Source organism: Chionomys nivalis, chromosome 20 (assembly GCF_950005125.1).
Source record: "Chionomys nivalis chromosome 20, mChiNiv1.1, whole genome shotgun sequence".
NCBI lineage: Eukaryota > Metazoa > Chordata > Mammalia > Rodentia > Cricetidae > Chionomys > Chionomys nivalis.
The window spans coordinates 36,706,799-36,726,558 of NC_080105.1; the positions used below are offsets into that span (position 1 = coordinate 36,706,799).

The 19,760-nt window shown below is 37.3% G+C and overlaps 1 protein-coding gene across 2 annotated transcripts in view; it reads right to left on the minus strand.

Annotated features, from left to right (window-relative positions):
• The window catches only part of Tusc3 (tumor suppressor candidate 3), a 131,842-nt gene that overhangs the window by 66,430 nt on the left and 45,652 nt on the right, over nucleotides 1-19,760 (minus strand). For both annotated transcript variants that reach the window (XM_057752720.1, XM_057752719.1), the window contains exons 2-3: nucleotides 14,703-14,872; nucleotides 3,556-3,673 (exon numbers count right to left, since the gene is read on the minus strand). In XM_057752720.1, the coding sequence (XP_057608703.1) occupies nucleotides 3,556-3,673; nucleotides 14,703-14,872 (288 nt within the window). The remainder of the gene's footprint in view (nucleotides 1-3,555; nucleotides 3,674-14,702; nucleotides 14,873-19,760) is intronic.

The following is a 19,760-nucleotide window of genomic DNA, read 5'->3' on the forward strand; positions in this document are numbered from 1 at the left end:
ATAGATAGTCTGGTTCTATTCAACTTCTTAATAATTGATCTCAAAATGGCTAAAGCATGAAAAACTTTCCTAAAGAAAATTCTTACTCATAAAATACAAGAAATACACTGCATCTTGTGTTTATTAAAAATACATTTGAAAATAAAAGGAAAATTTATTAAAAGAGCTAACTACAATATCAATGTATTAAATTTCTGATATCTGGGAATAAAATTTAAAAGACCTTAAGAGAAAAAGCAAAGAGATTCACTCAATGAGAATGGAAATCACAACCAAGTAACTTGGGAGATGACAGCAGGCAACAGGTGAGGCTATCACTGAACACTCGGCTGTGAGGATGACGATGTTTACAATCCAGTCAAAACAGCTCCTGGCTCGTAAATAAATGATACCTGTAGCTGTGTATTCACAGCTTAGCAAAGACAAACTGAAGTCTCAAAAGCAATACATCTATATAAAATATTTCTCATTTGACTACTTTGAATGCTATCAAACTCTCATTCACCGCCACATTACTGTAAATGCTCCAGGCAGATAGGGAATGCTTGATGCTTGGTTGCTATTTGCCCTGGTTTCTGTTTATTCTCTCAACACACACACACACACACACACACACACACACACACACACACACACCACTGTGAAATTTAAATTGCCACTGTGGTAATACGATGTGTGGGACCATCACGATGGACACCTACATAAAAGGCCTCCCTGCTCTTCTCCCACAGCTACACAAGAGGGAGTTCTTCATATGCTGACACTGTTAGTCTTCTCTGTGTCCTCTGTAACTGTGAGCCAGTACACTTGGTTCACTTTAAATTGCCTACTCTGAGGTATTCTTACTCTGGACATTCAAAGACAGCACTTAGGCAATTAATTTTCCTAAAAGATATTAGGAGATTACATTTTTGTTCTGTTTCTTTTCTTCGTATTCATTTGTTTAGCCTTTCGACTCTTTCCGTACAATTTAGATTTAGCCAACATCTGCAAAAATACACAGTGTGAGGAGGTTGACAAATGTGTGCTAATACTATAGCTAATTTATACTAATACAATAGCAATTAGTAAATACATCTCAGGAATACAACTGAGCATCTTCACATGTCAATATCTCACTCTAATAATCCCCCATGTTATCTCTCCTGCTCCATACAGAGAGCAGTCGATGATGAAAACGTCAAATCACTCAACTATGACGAGGTAAAGCTAGAATGTGACCTCAGATGTTCTACTTCATGCCCTACACTACCACTATAGCACAAGGCTCTGCAGAAAGCAACTCCACGGCAACCATTTCATAAATAATAGAAATTTGAACAAGTTCATTATAAAACTAAATTACAAAACCAGTTCCTATAATGTGGTAAAAACCTGACAAATTCTAACATACCACAGCACATATCATACAACACACATCATATCATTAATAAATTGTGTATGTTTCATATATGTATTTATGTATGTGTCATAGAGGAATCTTCTCTCAATTGAAATAACACCTCCTGGAGAGCAGAAGGAGGCTTGTGAGACCTGGGCAGTAAAAAACCTTAAAAGCCTAGAGAGCTAAAACTTAAAGAATTCCCAAGAGCCTCAGGAAGGTCATAAAAGCGGGAAGTAACTGCTGTCAGAATAGACTTCGGAGCTGTCTGCAGGAGACTGTGCACCCCCACCCTGCTGAAATGCCTGCAAATCATACAAAGAGCTGGGGGTTTACAGCTTTTATGAATCATCACTTATTCGTGACGTCCCTGGAAATCATCCCTGTTCATGCCAGCGAACTCTTATCCATACTCCTAAGGAAACCCAATAAACACACTGGCTCGCAAGTTGGATTTGTTGAGAATTATTATTTTGGTCTGTTATCAGTTCCCAATCTGAGGAGTAGATGTTCATTTTCACTTCTCCCCCAAAAGTCTCACACATAGGACGATATAAAACGTGTTTGTGTCCCAGCACTGTATCTTATTCCACATGTCAACAGGCTGCCACACTAGGCAAGGGTAATCGTGGCAACAATACCATTTCTGACTGCTTCACTGAGAGCATCACTCAAGAACACATACGAGACACTCAGAGGGCACTGCTGGTCAAAAAAGTCCGTCAGGACTCACGGTGACAGCACCACCAGCGATGACTAGCATCCTCTGCCCAAGTACAAGACTGCATCTAAGTACACATCTACACATGTTGCTGTAACTGAGTAGGTGACTTAAGAGAAGTTTGTTTTCTGAAATTTCTGAGGATTAAAGTGTAAGATCTAAGTGAAAGGCGAGGCTGGGTTTCTGAGGAAGCTTCTCTTCCTAGCTCTCAAGTGACCGTTTCAATGCTGGGTTTCCCATGTCTGACTCTGCGCACCTGCCCTCCTGCGATTCTCCTCACAAGAGGTATCAGTCCTACTTGATTAGTGACTCCTCCTTGGAAGGCCTTTAGTGTTCTCTCTCACACACGATCACGGGTGGTTTACAGTTTCATCACTGGCTGAGATCCAGGCCATTACAAGCAGAAAACACAGATAAAATTCTATCTGCTTGAGTAGAAATTAAGTAACTCAGGCAGCAGCTAAGTGTGTAGAGTGCATACTACAGAAGCATGGGCACCTCAGCTCAGATCACCTGTACTTGAACACAGGACCACATGTCTGCAGCCCTAGCATGGAGGCTGGGGTTTGAGACAGGTTGACCCCATGAGTCAGCTGGTCAGCTAAACAAGCCAAATGGGCAATACTCGGGATCAGTGAAAAACCCTATCTCATAAACATATCACATAAATAGGGATCTGGGAGATGCCTCATGGTACAAACTAGGCAGCCTGAGTCCAACTTCCCTCCTGTTCCAAAAAATTTAACAGTGAAAACAGAGAACTAATTCTACAATGTTGTCCTCTGACATCAACATACAATTTATGACGTGCTCACATAGATGACACACACATATACACATAATAACAATAAATAATATGGAGAACAAAATGAAAATACTCAGTGTCAACTTCTTTTTTTTTTTTCGGTTTTTCGAGACAGGGTTTCTCTGTGGTTTTGGAGCCTGTCCTGGAACTAGCTCTTGTAGACCAGGCTGGTCTCGAACTCACAGAGATCCGCCTGCCTCTGCCTCCTGAGTGCTGGGATTAAAGGCGTGCGCCACCACCGCCTGGCTCTCAGTGTCAACTTCTTGTTTCCATATATACAGATATGCATTTATCCACATATCCACACATGCACATATACATGTACACACACACATCATATACATGTACAAAAAATAAATAGGTTGAACTTATACTATATGAAATGTCATAAGCCTGTGTGAAATACAACCTAACCAATACATAATTATCATAGTATGGTTAATTCACATATATTGTCACTGGGTGCTAAAAAGTACATATCCTCTAAATAGAAATGCAAGTACTTTTACTACAATATAAAGGCAAAAACTGTATACTTACTATACTCACTTATTTACTCAGTGAGTTGTATTTAATGTGGTAGACAAGATGTATCAAAACTAACAAACTCAGTTATGCATTTCAAAATCATATATATAGAGTTTTTACCTGTTGGAAAACATCTGTTCCTTCATCATAGTCCACCATTCCAAAGAACAGTTTGTTGCAGAAAGCAGATGAATAACGCCAGGAATTAGCCAGGATTTGGTATTCCTCATTAGCTTGCCTGAAACAGATAATGAGGCAAAAAAAATTAGTATACAATGAACAGAGCCATCAACAGAACAAGTAATTCTGGGGTAGAGCTAACCAATTACTGTAGGGACTATCATCTCAGTAATACTTGTATGAAATACAAACTAAACTACTATACAGCATAAAAAGATCAACAAATACTTTTTAAAAGGAAGTACATCAAAGTACAAGTTTATTGTTCATGAAGATGTAGTTACAATACAGTTACACTTACTCATATGCATGGTACTGAATCCCTTCTATTTTTTTTTAACCAAAATATACACAGCTGAAAGATTTAATGTTTATAGTACAGGCTATAAATGCTTCTAAATACTGCAACACTAAAGAGGGTTTGATATGTCAAAGTAGAGAATAAGAAGTAATGGAATTGGTGTGCTTAATTAATTTTTGTATATAAATTAGATAATCCTAAAACATCATCTACAATTAAGGGTCAGGAAACACAATGATGTTATCTGTGTTGTTAGTGTTCATCGAATGGAATACTCTAATAGTAAGGTGAGCTAAACTTTATCTTTCATAGGAGAAAAACTTAAAGATCAGTTTAGTTTGTGACTATTATAATATCTAGACACACAGGGCCATCAAATCTTAAGAAAACATGGAGGAGCTACAGTAACAGGCTCTGGCTGAATGTCAGCAAATAAGGGATGCAGGCCCATAGTATTAAAGGGATGGCATTGAGATAGTATGTAAACACACTGCAAAATTCAAGTATTTTGTTAGAAAATATTTTGTTATAGAAAATCAAACCTAGGAAAATGGAAAATCATTAAGAAGTAGCATTCTTTTGATAATGAGAAAAATAAAATGAAAATCCACCAATATAAAATAAAGCAAGGAATAAAATAATATTTTATATTTTTCAGCATTTGTGTATATAACAGCCTTTGATGAAACATCCTAAAACAGGCATTTCAGATTTCTCTATCTCATGATGTTTAAGTTGGTCCACGCATATCAGTCAATTAAATATGCACATGTGTACTCACAGTTCAATCAATAAATCCATACAAATTGAAAAACAATGTGCAAATGACAAATGACAAGCCTGTGATTTCAAGATGCTTACATTCTAGAGGGAGCTCTTACACAAACACAAACTATCAGATCATTTCTAGTTCTCTGAATATTTCTTAATAAATCAGTGTTAATACCAAGGAATCAAAGGTGAGTTTTCTCTGCCTTTAAATTCTGCACCATGGTCATTCTATTTTTCTAGAGTTAATTTTCTAACAACCACATTGTAAATCCACCACAGCCACACGCGTACCACAGCTCTAGAAACATACCACATAGGAAAAATATTAAGACTAATCCTCAGAAATATATCTAATCTGAATAAAAGATTAGAAAGTCAAAGCAAGGCCGGGCGGTGGTGGCACACGCCTTTAATCCCAGCACTTGGGAGGCAGAGGCAGGCGGATCTCTGTGAGTTCGAGACCAGCCTGGTCTACAAGAGCTAGTTCCAGGATAGGCTCCAAAACCACAGAGAAACCCTGTCTCGAAAAAATCAAAAAAAAAAAAAAAAAAAAAGAAAGTCAAAGCAAATTATAATTTCTGAACTCAAATACAAAACTTTGAGCAAAGGTAATATTGGCAAAATAAACAAGGCTTTCTCCTGTTTGGGTACATTGAGTAATAATAGTCCCAAGGAACAAATCTATCTTTAAAACAAAACTAGAAATAAGAAACTATGCTTCATAAATATGTACTACTAATGCTATATATTCAAAGTACAAGTCATTAATCAGAAATAAATGTGTCCAAAGATGTAAAGCCAATTATCTTCTATTTCTACTACTATATTAACTTCTAAACAGGGAATTAAAGAAACCTAAGAACAACAACAAAAAAAATCAGTGGAGCCCAGCCCATTTATCAGTTGATACTGAAAGCACACACAATTATTAGTGTGTATTAGCATAAGGCATTCCTGACTGCTATTCAAAATACAAAGTGAAAGCCACAAACACCAGGAGCTCAGACACAAATAACCACACCTTTAATAGTACCATCGGGGAGAGATGCCCATAGGAAAATGAGGGTTCAACCTTAGGAACTCAGGGAACAGCATGAATTGTCCCAGTGTGCTCACACCGAGCCTGAAGAGGGCAGTCAAGCTGCATGAGAATGATCCAGGAGCGTTAAGTAATAACTACAGGGCACTGTTCTGTTAAATCTCTTGTATTAAATCTTCTCCATTTTTTATTAAAGAACAAGAAAAAAAATCACTTAATTCAAATGCTATAACTTTTTACATTATACTCTTTTAAAAAGGTTATGTAAAACTAAAAAGGATTATTAACTCATCTAAGATTCAATATATTTTATATTTCCCAAGATGAATGTAATTTTCATCTTTAAGCATTTAAAGGAATGTTTTAAGTCGTTTCTCTTCATAACATTATTTAAATGTCCTATCATATAAAAGACTCATATTAAAAGTATATGCCTTTATAGTTATTTATGATTAAATTACATATACATAAACATATATTACAGTTATTTCAAAGTATGTCTTCACCGAGCCTCAAATAATTTCAGCAGTGATTTGCACAAATTTGATGTCGACATGCCTCTGGTATTACGGTTGGGGAAAATAATAATAAAAAAAAAACTAAATAGCATCATTCAAAGCTTGTAACTGTTTTTCTGGCTGTGCTAAGCTGGTCAGTGTGTTAGGATTTTCCTCACTAAATCCAATGTAACTATGCTAAGGGAATATTTACTCGGGCTCACTGTTGCCAAGGCTTTAGTCCATCACAGGTTGACTACACATTATGTTGGGCCTAAGGGCAAGAAGAATAAGATAATGGCAGAAGCATGTGAAGAGGTAATTCACCTCGAGGTGCCCAGGAATAAGTGTACAGAAAGAAAGGACAAGACAAGAAATTCTTCCAGGGCCAGCCTCTTAGTGACATATTTACTCCAATCAGGCCCTCCTGCTACGATCCCACCAACTACCTACTCTGAACCCAGCAAAGAATTTATCCATTTATAAAATCATAGCTGTGATAACCCAGTCATTTCCCCAGAGCCACTCTCTAAACACTGCTTACATGAGATTGCACAAGGTCTATTTTTGAAACATGTCAGACCACAAAGATTTGCATGTCCATGACAACATTACATTTCTTGCATATCCATATTGTCTTCCTTTTTCAAAATAAACAGTGAAAAAATAGTAAAAATTTGAATAAAAATATAAAATACAGATAAATATAAATAGTACAGATGAGAAACATAGAAATGCTTAAATATGGATATCAAGATATAAAAACATACAGATAGCAAAGAAACAAAAAGATATACCACTTGCTCACCGAGAAAACTTTTTGAAGTCCATATGGATAATTCAGAGGAAAATTATACCATAAATAAAGTGAATATAGTAATGAAGATTAAAAATAAATCGACAGATAAAGTGATTTCTGATAAAAGGAAGAAATACTTCCTCATCTCAAAATATTCCAATACCTTCTAGAAACATGAAATTTAACTTAAAGATAAGAAATCATCAGTGAACAAGTTAAAATAAAGCATATTTTCTTTACGATAACACTTCAATCCCAGCACTTTGGAAGCAGAGGTAGGTGGTGTACTAGGAATTCCAGATCAGCCTGGTCTACATAATGAGTTCTAGGACAGCTAAGTCTACATAGTGAGATCCTGCCTCAAGAAACAAACAAAAAGGAGGGAAAACCGACCTCAACTATTATCTCATAGAAGGGGAACCAGAGCAGAGTAAAGGGGGAAAGCACAAGACCACTAGCAAAGTTATCTGTACATCTAAATATGGTTTATGAATATTTAAATTAAAAATAGAAAGGTGTTGTCATTGATCTTTACTTTTCTTTCCTGATATTTATGAGTTTAGGAAAGTACCAATTTAAGAATTAAGTACTTGTCAAGGTCCAGAATTCCAAGTCTGTTCTGAGATGGAGAGCTATAGTGGATGAGTCTGTTCATGGTTATCTTCTCAGTATCCAGCTAAATACCTTATATAACCACTGTCAGTAACTCTAAAAGACAAATTTTTTTTTTATAATCTCAGCAGAGGAATCTGGTAGTAATACCAAATTTTATGGTTGTTACTACTAAGTTTATGAATGTTTGTTACCAACTAGTCTCTCATTTAATAAAATTCTACTAAGCACATAAGTACAAACATAACTTTGAACTTAAGCCCATAGTTCCCATCCTCATCATCATCACCACCATCACCTTTCCAAAATTCTTTATAAAAAGGGCTTTCATACTTCTGTTCATATTTCAAGTTTATCTCCAAAGAATAAAGTTATAAGTAGAAAATTACGTATCACTGTAAAATCATGATAGTCAAGAAATAATTCCTTAATAATGACTTTATTTTACAAAAACAACAAAGAAAATGATTTACAGTGATAAATAAAATGCTATACACAGAGACTGTATATGACCACTCTCAAAGGTAAAAGGAAATAAAGACAGGGAATTAAATAAAAGTAAGCAGCATATTTTAGCTCAAAATCAAAAGAGCTTCTTGGTAATGTGGGTGGCTGATCGCATGAAGTAAAGTTCAGTTTGACCCAAGAGACTCCAAAGCTCTAGTATTGGGGACACAATGAAAGAGCACATCAGCACTGCAGTCACAACCGATCAGTGGGGGTGGGGGTGAAGGGTGGGAACAGGCACTTATAGAAGTGTAGAGAAACAAGGGGTCAAACTGAGAAATAAATAGAAAGGTGGTCTGAATGCAACTGATCTAGAAGCTATAGTTTAGCCAGAATTTGAGAAATATTCTGTGTTTCCCAATATTAAGTACTGTAACGTTGAGAAAATTGTTGCTTTGGAAAATAAAAAATCATTTATATTTCAGACTTGGTGTGGTGGCAAACAGCTTTAATCCCAATACTAGGGAGGCAGAGTCAGGAGGATCTCTGTGAGTTTGAGGACAGCCGGGTCTACAAAGTGAGTTCCAGGACAGCCTGATCATACATTTTGTTTATCACACCAAGAATTGCCATGCTGTTCTGGAAACCATCTGTCATGTGATCACATGTGGCACTGATGTGATAGTGGGACCTGATTCAGGGACACAGGTCACAGTTTAGTATGTTTTCCTCCTAAGATCTATGGCACAGATTAAGATGGCCAGCTTTAAAAAACCCAGAGTCTGAGCCTGTATCAGGGAACGAGCATCAGAATAAAGAAGTCTAGGTGCTGAAAACTCAAGCTCCGGTCCTGTTGCACACCCTGCACTCGGGAGTGTGTTGACCCATCCGTCATGTGGGCTCCTCCTTATGCTTCAAACTCTTTCCCTTCTCCATCTGCCTTACCTTCTTCCAGCCTTCTCTTTCTGTTTTCTCCTTTCTCTTGTTCTCTATCTATACTTTTTTTTTATGCTTAATGTCTTTTATTTATGGCTAGAAACCGATTATGAGTGAGTACATCCCATGTTCCTCTTTTTGGGTCTGGGATACCTCACTCAGGATAGTGTTTTCTATTTCCATCCATTTGCACGCAAAATTCGAGAAGTCATTGTTTTTTACTGCTGAGTAGTACTCTAATATGTATATATTCCACACTTTCTTCATCCATTCCTCCATTGAAGGGCATCTATACTTTTTGAATGCTACTTAAAATTTTGTTTTACATATTTCATTTCTTCCTTTAATTCGTACAATTTTTTAAATCCACTTTATAACTTTTCAGTTTAGAGCTATGCAGAAGGCAAAGCCAATGAGGTGTTTGCCACCTGTACTGACAACCTGAATTCAGTTCCTAGGCCCACAGTGGAATCAGAGAAGCAATTCCTGTAAGTTGTTCTATGACTTCTACTGTGCACTGTGGTGCACATGTGTGTATGCACACACACACACACACACACAAAACACACTTCTATGATTACTGTATTGTAATGATTATTTCAAAGCTATGGAGAGAAGTGGAATTAGTTTTTCTCTACTTCTGGTTCATTTCAATTTGTTGCCATGACTATACTGCTCCCTTCTCTCCCAACTCCCAAGGCTGGAACACCTGAGAATACACTGTACACTGTCCATGTACTCTATTGGTGACACTCTTAACAGACTTAAGAGCCACAACTCTTTGCTCTGCCCACAGATCACATCTTCGTCAAAAAGTTTAATTCAAAGATTAAATGACATTTTGATATTAGTAAAAATGAAACTACAAATGAATAGCCAATACTATGATCTAAGTAAGCCTGACTAGACAGTTTTGAAAACCCACTCTTGATTCTTGAACAAATACAGCAAAACAAAGAGAAAATTAATAGTCTGGGGACAGTGCACTTGATAAGAAAATTACACACGGTACAAGCAAAATCAGTAATTAAAAATACATATATATATATATATGTGTGTGTGTATATGTATCATAGTATTGTTCAATTTCAATAAGTATGAATTGTGCAGAGTAGCATCCCACACTAAGATAGTGTTCATGTGTTTCTGTTTTACTCCAATTAAATTCACTTACCCTTGATCTTCTTATCCATCTCCCATCACCAAACCTTTTACCTCCCACATCCCTATCATACCCAATTCACTTGGATTGTATTTATTTCCTTAAAGTCATCTACACATGACAAACACATGCAATATGGCTCCTTGTGAGCCTGGTGTATTTTATCTAACAGGATGACTTCTAATTTTCCCCATGATCCAACAATGTCCTTATTTTTACTCCTCTCTAGCTCTCTAGAACCATAGACCTGAATAAATGCATCTTCAGGTAGCCTTAGTCATGGTGTTTTATCTGAGCATCAAAAAAGTAATAAGACAACTAGGTGTCTTCCCTCCAAACCTACTTACAGCTCTCAGATACATACTACAATAGAGGAAAGAAAGTCTACTAGACAATACACAGATCAGAAGAGAATCACCTACATTCAGTCTCTCCTACTATATGCCTTTTGATGAGAGGAGAATGCATGAATACCTTTATGTCACTCAGACACTTAATTACACAAATCTAGCTGTAAGTAAAGTGAAAAAATAAAAGTGTCATTGTCTTTAGAACAAAACACCACAAGAAAAACCATGTATCATGTGAGAGTAACATAAAACAAAAGAAACAATGACATATAACAGATCAACACTGACTACCTCAAAACAGACAAAAGGAGGGACTATGTCGGAATGGCTTCCTGCTTTCAAACTTTCTACCGAATTTAGGAATGGTACTGACTGACTGCTCCAGTTCAGACACCTCTGCTGATGGCTGACAAAGGTTATTTGACTCTTACTTGAAAGATAAAAAAAAAAAAATTAAAGGCAGTAAATGTTACCCATTTGTAAAATTTTAGTAAGGAGTAACACTGGTGTCAAATATTCTACTTTCCCAATTTCTTGTACGTTTGAAATTATAAAAGAGATAAGGATCAAAGATTAAAGCAAGAACTTAAATGCAGAATTCAGAAAACAGAAAAGAACTCAGACAAATGTTACAGTATTTCCTTCATCAGCAAAAGGCATGGCAAAGAGTAAAGGAGCTGGGATTATACAACCTGACAAAGAAACTCCGAGAATACCAATAGACTGAAATTACAACATGTTGAAACATAAAATTAACTCACTGAGCTAAGCAATAACTCCAGAATTAGTGTGAAGTTAGTAAACATTTTCTCCCGAGTATCAACCAAGCCATGAGGCAGAAAATAAGTGAATGGCAGTGGAGTTTCCTAGTCTTTGGCAAACCTTGTTTAAGGAAGTGAACCGATGAGCAAATTTAAAACAAAAGCTCTCAAAGACACATTATTTAAGAAATAAAAAACAAGTAAGGGTTCAAGTTTCCATTTATAAAGTAATGTACTTACAATGGCTTTTGGATAACATGCCGACACAATGTACTTTACACATGCTTTCATGTTATCTGCTAACTTGAGAACCTAATCTTACAAATGACTTCACTGGAGTCAACAGAAGTCTGGTGAGCTCTGCCTGGCTTGGCTTTGGCTCAGTACACTAAATATTGCACCTGCTGCCTTAAAACAAAGTTTCCGTAACCATTTGCTTAGGAATTACTAGGTTGATGCATCTACACCCAAAAAGACCAATATTTCAGTTGAATATGCTAAGGCAAGACACAAGTTCCACCCCCAGGGCAAGGGCAATGATGAATCCATGCACTTGGGAAGGCATCACACTCTAAGAGTTCTCCAGCCACAGATTCTCGCCATGGAGGGCATTTAACGTTATGACTTCAGGAAAATTGGACAACCTCTCAGCTTTGATGTCAGTGGTAAAATGGATTTTATCAGATATACCTTTCAGTAAGAGAATCACAAGTTTGTGTATGCATGTATATGTGTGTATAAAACACATAAGCACACATTTGTGTGTTCATATGTGAATATGCACATATAGTCACTTAACATCTAATCAAAACATATCTGTAATTTAATATGTTTCAAATGAAGTAAAATACTACATTAATCTGTAACACATCATCAGGATTTGTTTATAAACTTTGTCTACTTCTAAAATGAAAGATTTTATTTTCCTTCTATTTGATTTTTTAAAAAAATCTACTGATCCATACCTTGAAAGAGGCTACTTTGTTCCTAGAAGAGAGTCAGTTCTGGAGATGAGTAAATTTGTGCAAGAACACATCTAAGCAATTACGGGAATATTCTCTACAGTATAATTTAGCAACGGAAGTTTGGAGTTAACACTTAGAGGAGGTGAGAATTGTACTGAATAGTCATAATTAACAATTTTATTTGGCTAAGGTCTTTGCCGTTAACCGGGAGGGAGGTGAGAATTGAATTCTGAAGTTTGAGAATAAAGTGACTGTGAGGGAAGAGCAGGATGACTTGTGAAGGACTTGAAGGAAGCCAGAAGCTCAGTCACCAGCCTCTCTGCAAGCAACCATACGACTAAACAGAACTTGATGCTATGAGAAACTTCCTGTGCCTTAAAGAGAAGGAAAAGGCAGCAAAGGCTAAAATTGGAAAGCATATATATTTGAAAACTAACTAGGAACCTTTCAAAACTATATAGAATTGTAAAATATTACAACGGCAGTGCAGAAACCATTCAAACTTACACTGATATAGAAAGAACCAGAAAAACTCATTCCTGTGTGGGGTTGGGGAGGGAGCAAACACTGCAGAAAGAATGACTTTCTCAAGTGTCTCCAACTCCCTTTCAGGGTGTTTGTAATGCAGGTATATTCCATCAGGCATGAAGACACATACCCAACTAACACTAGAGTCTGCAAAAAGAAGGCCAGTCAAGGCCCACAGCTAGTTTCAGGTTAGCCTCATCTACATACACAGGGAGCCACATACACCCACAACACACACATATAAATGATGGCACATAACTCAGTAGGAACAATCAGTTAGCAATAGACAAAAGACATGAAATGGTATTTCATCAAAGCTATCTAGATAACAAACAGAAAAGATATTCAATATTAATATGCATATAAAAAGGCATTAATCATCGCCAGCCATTACGAAATGTTCAGTTGTTTTATTTGAACAAGCTGAATATGCTTTATCCTCAATGCTTGTTATATTGTTTTGGGTTTAGAATTCTTTTAGATTTTTAAAATATGTACATATAATGTAAAAACTTGAAAAGGGGGATCAAATCTACATATAAGATTCATTTGTTTCATAACTCCTGATACACATAACCTACAGGTAATTTTGCAAAATAGTCTGCCTACCCTTTGACTATGGCCTATCACAGACACACTAATAAACAAACTGCAAAACATCTGCACTATGAAATTATTACTTGGTATTAAAAAGAGCATGGTGTTGATACATGCAACATCTTGGGTGGTATTTGAAGGAATTATGCTAACTCAAAAAGAAGGGGTACAAAAGATTCTACAATGATTAAATATCCATAACAATTTTGAAATAACAAAGTTATACAAATGGGAAATCAATTGGCTAGCTGCCAAATTCAATGCACAGAGCGCAATATGGAGTGGATAAGGCTACAAAGAAATGGTGATCTGATCCCTCTATATTGTGACAGATCAATGCTAATTATTTACTTACAATGTGGCATTGTGGCTTTGTGAGATGTAACCACTAGAAGGTGTAGGAGAAACCATCCACAGGAAACTATGTTTTGAATATAGCTGTCTTCCACTTGTGTGGCGAAGACTCGGTAAGCAGCTGCTGGCACTGTTGAGTTACTTGGTCATGAAAGCTTGTAACTTCACATGTGTGTACATATACATAGTGCACATTATACATATTAGTGGTTTGATCCACTGAAAAATCCGGAGCTGAATGGGCTATTAAGAGGTGGGTTTCTTATGTGGGAAAAAAAAACAAAACAAAACAAAAAAAAAGGTTGCTGGGCTATGCCTTTGAGAGCTTTGTCTCAGCCCTGGATCCTTGAACTACTTTTGGGCTGCCTCTCTTCAGTGACTGCAAATCCCAAAACACAAATCCAAGTGAAAATAAAATGAAATACCCAAAATGAATGAAGCACCTTTCCCTGAGTCACGTGGACTTTTGTCAGCTATTCTTCCACAGAGATGTAAAGCAGCACAGAGTCTCTGCATATGCCCCTCTAACAATTCCTTACGTGTGACTCTACCATCATCTCAGAATGTACATGCATTAGATCTGTTCTTTCCAAAATTCCTTTCTGATAAGCACTTCATTCCTTTCAAATTTTTTACCTCTCTCATCTACTAAGAAGTTTCTAATGATTAGGACCAAAAGTAAATGGACATCCCTCAAAAAAAAAAGTCCCTTTAAAAGGAAGTATACCAGGGAACTACTTCATAGACCACAGATATTACCTACGGACCTATAAACAAAAAGACATAACAATGAGAAGTTAGTTTTAACAGATACTTGTGACATTGGACAATGTTCTGATTCACAGCTTTTACAATCCAGTAATATTTCACACTATAAATGTACTGGATTTTCTTATACATGTATATTGTAAAACAAGCATATAAGCTGGGGCCATTGCTTTTTCCAAGAGTTTAAATCCATAAATTACCTGCAGACAGAACACTGCCGCTGAGGCTGGAGAGCAGTGAACATAACAATCATAGAGTAGTTTCGAGGTGGGGCCTTTACAAATTTCCGGAACTTGTCACCATTCATTCGGAAGATGGAGCGCCTGGAACTCCATTCCATCAGCTGTTCTACTTTTTCAGCCAAAAGGTTCTGTAAGTAAATAGAAATAAACATTACACGGGCATTCCTTCCTTGGAGTCACTCCCACTCTTGGGTGTTCTCACTTTCCCTTAGTAAGTCTGCATGTGCTGGGCTGTCTAAATGATTCGTGAGATGCTAAAATGTTTCAATTACATTTTATATAAATAGAATTATATTTATATAATAGAAGGCTATATTCTTAATTTAACGTTTGTTAATGGCCTTTATTTGGGTAAATATATTAGTCCCTTATTGACCTGACTTGCACACATATTTCATTTTTGCAAATGAAGCTAAAGTCTATAAAAAGGAGCCGGGCGGGGGTGTTGCACGCCTTTAATCCCAGCACTAGAGAGGCAGAGGCAGGCGGATCTCTGTGAGTTTGAGGCCAACCAGGTCTACAGAGAGTTCCAGTCAAAAGCTACACAGAGAAACCCTATGTCAGAAAAAAAGAAAAAGAAAAAAGAAAGCTTATAAAAAGTTATTAAAGAAAATCAAATTTCTGCTCTCAGAAAAAAAATACAGCTAAAAATTTTCTTTATCTAGAAAAAAAAAAAAAAGCCAGCCAGCAAAGAAGCATGTACCAAGTGGAAGACACAGACAGGCAAGAGACTTGAAGATCTGAAGAATGACAAAACAACAAGCTTCCTGCAGGTCTGGTCTGCTACCCACTAGGATGGATGCTGAAGAAGCCAGCAACGTAAGCACGTGAATGGTGCAGGCAAAGAGACTTAAGGAAACTTGCTCTGCTCCTCAAAGGGCAGAGAAAGGACATCTAGGTAAGATCAAATCAGCAGCTCTATCCAAGCTGACCACCATGACACACACACACCACACACAGATAGGTGTATATACGTTCTCTCCCTCCCTCCCTCCCTCCCTCCCTCCCTCCCTCCCTCCCTCCACCTCTCCCTCCCTTCCTCACTTTCCCCCTCTCTCCCTCCCTCCCTTACCATGCTCTCTAGCAAACTGTGGAGTGGGAGCATCTCCTTGACTAAACTTCTCTTTACTTTTAAACATACAACAGCAGAGAAATCTTCTAAGTATAACAATCCATGAAACACTGCTGTGTAATTTTTTTTATAAAGGTCACAAGCAGGAGAAATTCAATTGCAGTGACGGAAGGAAGGTGATGGACATGGGGCAGGCAGGGGAACAATGAGAAAGGCAGGGACTGAAAGATAACAGAAGAGGCTAGAGTTCTTCTGCCATTCTCTACCAGAGTGGGTACCCAAGCTTCTAAGCAGAAGGCTCGTCCTCAGACCATTGACTGTCCCTGAAAAAGCCTGAAAAGAAACCCTACAGATGGATGTGCATCTGGAAAGAAGACGGCCCTTGTCCTTGCAGACCACACAGGTGTCAGGTCAGGACAGGCTGGATGTGTTGCAAGCCAGTTCCATATACAGTTTAGGGAGAGGCAATCTCGCCTCCTTCCTTTGCAAATAGAACACTCACAGTGGCTCCCTATGAACTCTGCAGAGGTGGACATACAGAGAAAAAGACAGATGTATCACCTGACTTTTAGGGAAAAAAAAAGCAAAAAAAAACGTTAGTGAGGTACCCTGGACCTACCAGGGCAAAGGAAAAAGTTACATCAAAAGACATGGAAGAAGAGAGCGCAGCCTGGCTGAAGAGCGGGCAGAAAGTATTAAAGCTGGCATATGAGAACAACTGTATGGAAAAGAACTATGGCTGATTACTGGGTGAACTGTGTTTTTAAATGACATAATCTGGCTCTAACAAAAAGGCAAGAACTGAAATTAACTCTAACTTGAAAACAATCTATTTAGATGCAGATAAATGTAACCGTTAATTCCTCCTGAATGTCTGAGTACATTTTTATAAGACTAATAATCATATTAAAATAACTAATAAAACTAATTGGAAGAAACTGTTCAGCCCCATCAACAGCCCCAAAGAGCTTTAAGAACTATACAGGCAGGGTTAGCTCTTAAGTCTTCATTCTGAGAAGACACACACTCTCAAGGTACAGAAAACTGCTGGATATTCATAGGATTTAAGTCTTCAACTCTTCACGCTAAAGCTCAATGAATCAAGGTTGCCCAAAGTTCCTTTAAGCTTTTACAATTTAACTAACAGGTATAATATAAATGTAAAGTGTGTCTTAAATATTTGAGAATTGTCATTTTAAAGCAAAAACAGTCTTCAAAGCAGAAACTAAGCCAAATCAAATCAAATCTCTGAGGAGGCCTAGGATACTTAGTTTTAGAAACTGCTACGTCTCTGATTCCTAGGGGAGTTCCTAATGAGACATACTTTTCTCATTAAACACAAATATTCACAGCACACTTTGAATTTCTTCAAATTATAGCTGCTGGAGCAGTTGAGTCACATAATTATACCGATATCTATCAGTTAAAACAACTGTTTAAACGCAAACTAAGTGTTTCCATCTACTAATATCTTAACTTCAGAGACTAGAAGAATTCCCAGAGGTATTTCTCCCGGTGAGAACATAACGATGCCATCTGTATCCCAACAGGAACCAAGTGACCTAAGTGTATGATGGACAGTCAGGGGGTTTATCTGACAGTTCAAGAATCCGGAGCTTAGAAACCTGCAGTCTTTTGTTCTGTGTTTGTGTTTGTGGCACACACACATGTTCATGTCAATATGTGCAGGGTGGGTGTGGATGTGTGTGCTTGTATATGTGGAGACTAGAATGGATGTAGTACTCTTTTTTTTTTTTTTTTGACAGGGTCTCTCACTGAATCTGAAGCTCATAATTCAGCTAGGCTAGCTGGAGCTTCATAGACTGCCCTATTTCACGGTGACCAATTCTCGGGCTATAGGTGTGCTGGGCCACTCTCAGTCTTTACTAGGTGCTGGAGAACGGTACTCAAATCCTTGTGCTCGAACAACAGTTACTTTACTGAATGAAGCGCTTCCCTGCTGTGGAAAGACCAAGCTTTTAAAAGAACTGCTAGCAAATCTGTTCAACCTTTACCTTGAAGAGAAAAAAAAAAAAGTTTCTGTTTTTATGGAGAAGTAAATCTACCCTCTGGCCAAGAGGGAGCTGCTATCCCAATCTTCGCAGCATTTTATATATATAATGATGTCCTTGAAAAGACAGTGCAACCACCAGACCTGTGCACAAAAACTGTGCTCAGACATGCATGACCATGAAACACGAGTGGTCCATGGAGAAGTGCCTCCCAGTAATACCAAGAAGTTTACTCTTTAAAACAGTCAATTTACAGACATAACCTAAATTTTAAAGCCTCAAATGTGACAGGCAGGCAAGGAGTTTACATCCATTTAGAAATTAAAGTTCCAGTTCTGGTGTGCATGGTTAAAGTAGGTATGGAAAGATGAGTACTTCTGAGTGGAAGGGGGCATCTGACCCCCCACCTCCCAAAACTGGGTTCCAAGACAGTTCTGTATTTGGCTTCTCATATTACATATCCTAAAATATCCTTGGCATTGCTGGCTAATTTTTAGTTATTTTAAGGTTTTAAGATTTCAAAGGTAAGAGCCATCAACTACTCACATAAAAATATTCACCTGTCTTAACAAGTATTCCACTGAGACCTGGAGACCTGTGCTGCAGGAAACAAGATGGAATCTGGGCTTCCCCAGCGCTAGCCACCTTACGGACCAGTACCCTCAGAACATGACCTCATCACCAATGAAAAGGCTCAAAAGTTTCAGCACAGGAATTCTTTTTGATTTTCAGGGTTTTTTTTTTTTTTTTTTTTTTTTTTTTTTTTGAGGGTACAAATGGGTTTCGAGACAGCAACCCACTCTGTAGCTTTGGAGTCTGTCCTAGAACTTGCTCTGTAGACCAGGCTGGCCTCGAACTCAACAGAGATCTGCCTGCCTCTGCCTCCTGAGTGCTGGGATTAAAGGTTGATGCCACCATAAGTTATATTTGCTTTTAAGAAACAAACAAAAGACACAAGAGTGGTACAGAGTGTTTGCCTAGAGTGTTCAGTTTATGACTTAACCAATCCTTTCAACAGTACACTTCTACAAATTTCACTGATGTGGAAGCAAAATAATCCTTCAGAATTCTACAAATAAAATGCCGTTTTCTTATTATTGATATTCTGAAAGTTGGTAAACACTATAGTGCAAATGCTAGGGTAAAAGTCATGTTAGAAGCCAAAAGAAAAAGAACAGATAAAATGTTTACATATCCATGGTTTGAAAAATGTGAAACTATCATACATTGTTTTCTCATTACAAAATATGGCATTTTTTTTTTTGCCGGGCAGTGGTGGCGCACGCCTTTAATCCCAGCACTTGGGAGGCAGAGGCAGGCGGATCTCTGTGAGTTTGAGACCAGCCTGGTCTACAAGAGCTAGTTCCAGGACAGGCTCCAAAACCGCAGAGAAATCCTGTCTCGAAAAACCAAAAAATATAAATAAATAAATAATTAATTAATTAAAAAATATGGCATTTTTTAAAAGAAACGTTCTTCACTCTGTGTCATCTGACAAATAAATTATTGATGTTTTTGGCTCCAATGAGAATACTGCCTCTCAAAGCTATCTACATTGTATTGGTGTGCTAGAACGTAAGATCCGCCACTCTCTGTCCAGAATCCGGTATTAATGAGTGTACACCTTTGAAATAAAGAAAAGGCATCTCAACATTTTAATTTGCATTTGTATTTTTGGCAAAATATTTCACACAGTTATGTTATCACTTACTAATTACATTGTGTCCTTAATTCTTTGATCTAATCAAATATAATTTATATTTTTGCATTAGGATATTTTCATTATACAAAGTAATGGTTTCCAAGTGATACTTGCATTTACATATATCATGTACTTTGATCATAGTCACCCCCTATGCCAATTCCTGCCCTATCTCTGGATAATTAGTTTCCTTGAATAAATAAATAATAAATAAATAGTTCCCTTTTCTA